Source organism: Gouania willdenowi, chromosome 17, assembly GCF_900634775.1.
Source record: "Gouania willdenowi chromosome 17, fGouWil2.1, whole genome shotgun sequence".
NCBI lineage: Eukaryota > Metazoa > Chordata > Actinopteri > Blenniiformes > Gobiesocidae > Gouania > Gouania willdenowi.
The window spans coordinates 7,725,137-7,733,824 of NC_041060.1; the positions used below are offsets into that span (position 1 = coordinate 7,725,137).

General features: G+C 36.6%; 1 protein-coding gene across 1 annotated transcript; it reads right to left on the bottom strand.

Moving 5' to 3' along the window:
- Nucleotides 1–594: 594 nt before the first annotated feature.
- Nucleotides 595–6,051, bottom strand: LOC114478973 (zinc finger protein 570-like). Its single transcript, XM_028472351.1, has 4 exons — nt 5,797–6,051; nt 3,702–3,872; nt 3,426–3,515; nt 595–1,685 (listed from the first exon to the last, which is right to left on the bottom strand). The coding sequence occupies exons 1-4, from the start codon at nt 5,975–5,977 to the stop codon at nt 970–972; spliced, it is 1,158 nt and encodes a 385-aa protein (XP_028328152.1). The 5' UTR covers nt 5,978–6,051; the 3' UTR covers nt 595–969.
- Nucleotides 6,052–8,688: the final 2,637 nt, after the last annotated feature.

Here is an 8,688-nt window from a genome sequence, read left to right on the forward strand (position 1 = left end):
ATTTATTTTATATGTCTGAGTCCGCTACATGTTATTCACTACCTGTCAAAGCTCTGTACGCTGGTCAGCCATCCTCTGAGTAACAGATACTTACGTCTGAACACTGTAACGCTTTCAGCCCAGCCATCATTAGCAGCCGCACACAATCCAACGGACTGTTCAGGCGGTGGGCTTGGCGATTGACGTACCGGTAAACAGACTTCACTTATAGATTGCTTAATACCAAAGTGTTTTACACAGAGTTATCAGTTACACATTAAGCCACAGCCTTGATCAGATGGCGGACAGACAATTAACATTTAACATTTTGCAATTATTATTATTAGTAGTAGTATATAGCATTTTCCATCTCTCCCTTAATCCGCTTCCCACTTCTTAATAGGGATGTCCCGAGGTTTTCACTTCCAATACGATACCGATATTGCAGCCTTGATTATTGGCCGATACCGATATTGATCCGATGCGATATCAGCACGAATCATACATACGTTAATTACTTATTTTGTCATGTGGAATGTTAGAAAAGGCTTGATCAAGTGATACTCAAACAGAGAACAATAGTCAGCAACAGTAGGTATGAAAAAACCTGACCCATTTATTATTAACCAGTTGGTTACATACATTTTAACCTTCAACATAATATCTACAGTATTCTACAATTTAATAAATATATCAGTGATTTTTTTATGCAGTCCGATAAAATCCGATATTAGTTTTCTGGCTGGGACACCCCTACTTCTTAACACACCCAAGAAGTCAAGCATGCAGCCAACTGTGTGTCTATATGACATATGCCGATTCAGATGTTCAAAGGATGGTGATCCAGTCCTACGCACAGATTAAAACATCTGACTTTTTTTGAGCGTACGCTTGTTTTTGGATTGAGATGTACGCTTTTTTCACACCATTTTTCACGTAAGTCTTTGTACATGAGGCCCCTGGTCTATGATGTCTTACCCAAGTGGACTCTCATGGTATTACGATTTCCTCCAGTGAATGGAGCTTCCAGTGTCTTCTCAAAGTCGCCTGCTGAGAATACGACTTTCCACAAGTGGTACAACTGTATCTCACCCCCGTGTGTATTAGCCTGTGAATCGTCAAGTTTGACAACCTGGAAAATCTTTTATCGCACGTGCCACAGTGGTACGGCTTCTCACCTGTGTGCATTCTCATGTGTTCAGTCACGTGACCACGGGTTCTGTAGTATCTTCCACATACTTTACAGTCATACGGTTTCTCACCTGTGTGGATCCTCCTGTGAGCCTTCAGCGCGTGGCTTCGTCTGAAATGTTTACCGCAAGTTTCGCAAGGATACGGCTTCTCGCCCGTGTGGATTCTCATGTGTACTCCCAACTTGGACTTGTTCCTGAAGCTGTTTCCACACAAGTCACATTTTACACGCTTCCGAACAGGGCCTGCTACGATCGCTTCAGTTGATGCTGAAATAAACTGCGCACTCATCACCTGGCATTGGTTCTCGTCACTTGCTCCATTGGGAACAGTCACCATAAACACATCGGTCTCTTGCGTTAAACTAGGACGCTCTACATCCTGAGTCGGCCAAGGGTCCTCTTGTTCCTCCTTTGTTTGTCGAGGCTCTGCATTGTCCGGGTTGTTTTTATGGCTGTGGTGCTTCTGTGCGGTAGAAACGTCGCTTTTGTCATAGAAAAGCTGCTGCCGGAGCTCTGGAAGAACAAATATAGGGAAGCTGAGAAAACTTTAAACAAAGGAGACATTCTTTAGTCAAAAAATATATTTAACTTAATCAGACAAGTTTCTATAACCGTTAAATGCTCCAAAATCCATTTGTTTAAGGGAGAATATAGAAAGAAAATATGTCCGGGCCTGATACTTTTTTTAATATCAATTGTGTATTGCTTAATAAAGCCAAAAACTCCTAACTTTCTAGTTCAGCTAGTATTTTTTTTAATGCAGGTTCGATTGACAATTAGTTTAAACTGGAAAATAATTGTCACGACAAATCGTGAATGTGGCTGAATTAGCACAAATAAGCATGAAATATTGTAAAAAGAGGTTAAAAGTGACAATAATGGGTCAACATGTGCAACATTAGGAGGGAAAAATGGTGGAATGAGTTGAAATATTTCCTGAAATTGGGAAAAAAATGTGCAAAAAAAAAGGTGGGCTGGGCGATATGGACCAAAACTCGTCTCAATATTTTTTCTCAAACTGGCGATATATTAATCTCTATTTATAGCTCAATAAAACTCTGACCAGAAAGACAATTCTGGGTTAAATTTGCTGATAAAAATGCCACACAGGCTCATTCATTAACAAACCGCTGCACAATATGTGCCACTTTTGGCTTTTTCTCCTCTAAGGGACAGCACGTGTGAGTGAGTTCTGTAGAGTGGCTTGATTAAGGAAAGGTTGAGTTAGGACACACTCGGTAATACATCTAATCATGCTTTTCATGTTCTGAGAAGTAACGAAAGCAGTGACTCCAAAAACGAGCATTTTAATTAGGGATGTCCCGATCCGATATCGGTCTGATATCAGCCAGAAAACGATTATTGGATTTTATCGAACTGCATCTAAAATCTACGATATATATTTATTCAATTGTAGAATAGTGTAGATATTATGTTGAAGGTTAAAATGTATGTAACCAATTGGTTAATAATAAATGAGTCAGTTTTTCTCATACCTACTGTTGTTGATTATTGTTCTCTGTTTGAGTAACATCACTTTATCAAGTCTTTTCTAACATTCCCCTCGACAAAATAAGTCATAAAAGTATGTATGATTCGTGCTGGCATCGGATCGGTATCGGCCAATACTCAAGACTGCAAAATTGGTATCGTATCGGAAGTGAAAAAGTAGTATCGGGACATCCCTAATTTAAATACAAAATAAGCTATAAAAATATATATCTGCATGGGTGTGCCAAAAATATCGATGCAACGATATATTGCAAGGTTTCACCTTTCGATACTTTATCGATTCACTAGCGCCAAATATCGACCCCCCCTCCCAGTGTCTCACAACACTAAATGGGATCCCGACCCCAAAGTTGAGAACCCCTGGTCTACAGGACTCCACATCCCACAATGCAATGCGCGAAACTTTTCCGAATATGTGGAGATCAAAACTTTCAAGCGACAATATTTTTTTTTCTCTCGAGCAAATGATTAAATGTATTAATCTATGAGGCCTAAACTGTCTTTATCCAATAATAAATTATCATCTCCAGCTGTTTTAAAGGATGAATATGAGAACATATTAAAATAATTATTAAGTCACAAATCCAACTGAAGGTCATTGTCGCTTTAGAGCTTCCATTTATCAAATCTACGACTAATAACTATGTTTAGTCAGAAGTCTGAAAATAATCCCTTGGATTTGACAGCAGGTCACATTTCTGTTCAAACTCATTTATACACTGTTTTTGTGGATTTACTCACCTTTTTTCTCCAACATGCTTTTCTGTTGACAGGAGTCATTAACCCTTTGGTGCTGATGGAGGATATTTTTCTCAAAGGGCGAGAACATTTCTACACAAAAATACATTATTTTCACAGCAATTCAGCACATTTTTAAACAACTTCTTTACAGAGAAAACAAATGCTCACTAGATGAAATGTTAACATTTTCATAAATAATCTTAAGTATATTGCTGTTTATATGATCTAATAATGTTTAAATATTACATTAAAATAATTGTTAAAGCGTCTCAGCACCTTGACTGGAGCAGGATTCTTCCTGTTCCTCCTTGATTTGTATATCTTTATGTTCTTCATTTTTAATCAGTGAATGTTGTATTTCACTGTGATCCACACTGGTCCTCTTGTTCGGTTCCCAGTGCTGCTGTTTCAGGGGAACCTCGTCTTTCACAGAGGCCTGTGGGAGTTCTGAGGACACAAATGCAGAAAAAATGTCTCACAACTTCAGTTGAACTCAAGTGGGCCAATATTCCTTGATTTTGTGACCAATTTCTATGCGATTTAGAGGAATTCTGTTTGTGAGGAATTGCAGGATTTTAGAAAAATGGGGAGTTCTTTTGACAGTTTGCGATTGAAAATGACTAGTCGTGTGATATAAGGATGGGGAAGGTGTGAGTGCCTGCAAATATATAGTGAAGTCAAATTGAATTTCTGAATTTGGAGGGACTGAACTAAGTACAACTGATTTATTTGCTAATTTACACAATAATGTCATTTTTAGGGCAATGGTTCTCAAACTCCTTGTCAAGGGGAAATATTTTTTTAAAAGATTATCATTCATTTGATATGACTATAAAAGTGTCTAACTACATATATGGACCATGTGCACCAATAAAACAAACATACTTTCCATGTACAGTATTAAATACTGGACATGTCGTACTGATGTTTTAAAAAAGACTGTTACAGGTACTCTTTAAGTTCATTTCTATGATTCCATGGTTCTCAACCTTGGGGTCTAGAGGACCCCATTTGGGGTTGCAAGACACTGAGAAAATTTTGAACAATTTGAGCCAATTTTTGCTTATTTTGCTAATGATGTGCATAGATATCGATACGATATATCGCAAGGTTTTGTCTCGCAACACGTCATCAATTCACTGGCAACAAATATTGATTAGTTTTATTGCAACATACAAGACATGACAAAAACTATATATATTAGGGGTGTCCCCGCCCTCAGTTGTTCCCACCATATACTGACACTTTTGAATTGCTGACTATTGTTCTCAGTTTGAGTAACACCACTTGATCAAGCCTTTTCTAACATTCCACATTACAAAATAAGTAATAAAAGTATGTATGATTCGTGCTGATATCATATTGGATCGATATCGGTATAAGCCACTACCCACTATTTACAAAGTGTGTGTGTGTGCGTGTGTGTGAAGAAGAGCCACTGTGCAGTATACACTGTGTTTTACTTGGCTGTCATTCATGTGAAATTGACTGACAATGTTTTGTAATTCCTGTGAAATGGATTCAGTGCAGTAGATCAATTCTGAATTTCTTCAGTGACACAGATATCGTGATGTATTGCGTATAAAATTTCCCGTGATATATCGCCGTATCGCGATATCGGTGTCGTGGAAAAAATATTGCGATATATTGTATCACGAGGTACCCCTGGCGATACCCAGCTCTAATTTTTACCCTATTTCTACAACTACACCAAACTTGCCATATTTTTGCTCCTTTTAGGACATTTTTGCTACATTACTCCCATTTTTGCCACTTCTCCATCATATTTCAATATGATTTTTCACACTTTCAAAGCTTTTTCGGTACTTAAATCCCTTCCCACCACTTGTTCCACCTAATGTCGCATATGTTGACACATTGTCACTTTTAACCTCTTTACACCATATTTCATGCTTATTTTTTTTGCCAATTTAACCACAATCACGGTTTATCATTCCCATTATTTACCATTTTAAACTAACTGTTCCTACTTTTTAAGCCAATACTGACACTTTTACCCCCATTTTTGGTCACTTTTGACCTATTTTACTTATGATTAAAACAAGGATTTACATCTTTAAAATGACTATATACTATGGCACAAATAATAATAAACTTCCTGAATAACAGTGGATATTAATATCAATAAATAAATGTGGTTATCACAGATTCATAGAACAATGGACCATCATTTTTGCTGACTGTATAGATGGACCCCAAAAATCTCTCCCCTTTATTCCCCCTTATAGATGGCCCTGTCTCCACATGACTGTTCTTCAATGTTCAACCACTTTGATTTTGGGGGTCGCGGGGCTGAAAATGTTGAGAACCACACATTGTGTGTGTGTGTGTGTGTGTGGTACATACATACCTGAGGTCCCAGGCTTCCCGCTGGCATCCAGCAGTCGACGCTGACGGTCGAGCTCTTTCTCGTATTTGTCGACAGTTCGTTCAAACACGGAGAAAATCTCCTCAGCAACAGCACTAAGACGCTTATTAATAAAATCTCTGAAAATGTAGGATGGTACATTTGATTCGTTAACTACAGACATGTCGGTAATTGAGGGGAAAAGCGTGGAAAAAGCAACAAAAACAGCGTCGCATTAAAATGACGACTTCTTCGTCTTTTTTTATCTTCTTCTATGGTATTCGTTGGCGGTTGGCAACAACACTAAGCACTCATTACCGCCCCATACTGTTCGGGAGTGTTCAGTAGCCGATTTGACTTTTACATTTTTAAAAATAAATAAATAGAATAACAGCAAATTAAATCATTTTGATTAGTTTTGTATAAAAAATAACAAAAATGAATAATTGGGTTTTTTTTTTTTTAATCCAGCATTAAACTAACAATATCCATTTATCTTTAAGAAATTACATTTTTATTGGATCGGAGGAAGTTTTGATGCTTAAATTCAGAATCAGAATATACATTACATGGCCAATAAAGTTTGTTATACACACGAGGAATTAGACTTGGTGAACTGTGCTCTCTCTAATAGTGTAAACATTAAATAATTACAATCAACTAGAAGAAAAAAAAAAAAAAAAAAAAAAAATATATATATATATATATATATATATATATATATATATATAAACAGTAGTTAGACTAATATGTGCAAAACTAAATAAAATAAGATAACAATAATAAGATAGTAATAATAATAAAATTTAATAATAATAAGATAACAGTACAGTAGTGCATTGAGTACTGCAGGTGAACATTTAAATTAAAGAGTATGTACATGAACATTCTCAGTGACAGATTGATTCTAAAATTTGTAAATTCTAAAACGTTTTCTTCCTTCTTTCACTCTAATGTATATTACATAATTGTAAATATTTTTTTTCGGAATTTGTTTTATTATATAATCATAATGAAATCACTTAAAACTAGTCCTTTGTTTATTGTAGACAACTATTATTTATTCTCTTAGCATTGTATTTGCACAAATCGAACTGCAATTGTACAGATATAGGTTTCATTTTTTTTTCTTCTTTTTTTTTTCCCTTGAGCATTAGGGCTGGGTATCAATACCATATATTGCGATATTTTCACCACGATAACAATATTATCACGATACAGCGATAGTCGATATATAACAGAAAATTTAATCCACGATATCTGTGAAATCTGATTTAAAACCATCCCAACTAGATGTAAACTGCATGGGTTAATTTTGCAACATTAAGAGCTTTATTAAAAAAATAAAAATAAAAGCATGAACAAAATGTATCTATTTGTTGTACTTTGATCAAATACCACATTTCCAAATATATATGATGATTTTTTTTCATCAACTGTATTGGTTTAAATCTAACAAACATTTGGAGTGACTCAAATATTTTTAAATCTCAAAATATTTTAGTTTGATCGTATGAACACTTTTTGAAATGTGGACAATTTAGTGTGTGTGTGGGGGGGGGGGGGGGGGTTGATTTTTGTGCATTCTCATTTTTATTCAATTTTCAGCTTCCAATATCTCAGGAACTACATTACATAAGAAACTGAAATTTGGTAGAGTAATACAGCGCCACCTCTTCTCTCAGAATATATAAACATATCTGCTATTCATCCTATCTGGTGGACATGTCAGCCCCGTTTGTCTGGGTTTGGGTCTGGATCATGTTTGGGCCTTCAGTAAACCACTTAGCATATACCGCAGCTCCCTGTAATTTGATCAGCTTTAAGCTATGTACATAGACTGTTCACATCACTAATGATTAGTCATGTATACATTGGTTCTTGGGTAACAGTCTCTTGAAATTCTAAAAAAATACTTACAAATGGCCTATAAATCAATCAATCTTTTATTTCAGACACAAAAAAGGTCCATAAGAAAACATATAAAAGAGACAGACAGACAAAACAGAGAGTATTATAATTAGACTATTATAGTCCATATAAGCTGTGCCTCCAAAGCACTGAACTGGACCTGATGCTGCTCTGGTCTGGCCATAGAAACAGTTATAAGTTCATTTTGTGAGTACTTTATAATAATAATGCATTGGATTTTATATAGTGCTTTATCATAGACACTCAAAGCACTTTACAAAATTAAGGCATTTTTCTTTCACTTCACACTTGGTGGTGGTGAGCTACTATTGTAGCCACAGCTTCCCTGGAGCAGACTGATGGAAGCGAGGTTGCAATCGAGCGCCATCGGCCCCTCCGACCTCCACCAACACTCACACACACTACATTCATACTAGGCAATGTGGGTGAAGTGCCTTGCCCAAGGACACAATGACAGATACCACTGGAGTGACTTTCAGTAGAATCCTAAGAGCATGTTGGATGCTACATTATGCTAAACAAAGCTATTTTCACCTTTTCTGTGCACGTTCCAAATTTCAGCACAAGCATGTGAGCTTGTGCATTTAATTTACAATACCAATACTGCCCCTGGATGTCATCATCATCAGAGAGGTCACTCCTGATCATGTGACCAAGGTATTTCACTTTTTCCACCACAGCCAGCTCCCATCCTGACAAGTAGAACACATGAAATACTACATTACACTGGTCTCCAGTCATCATCACTACCATCATTACACTCTTTTTAGCATTAAACTTATGTCATTTTGCTCATCATATTCAGAGCACACTTTGAGCAGTTGCTGCAGGCCTGCAGAGTATAGGGTGACATAATGAGCAGGTCATCAGCATATAGTAGATGGTTTATCAGCCTTTACCCTATCATACAGCTGATCTTACAGTTTTTCAGTAACTAAGAGTTTTCCCTCAATAACCTCAGAA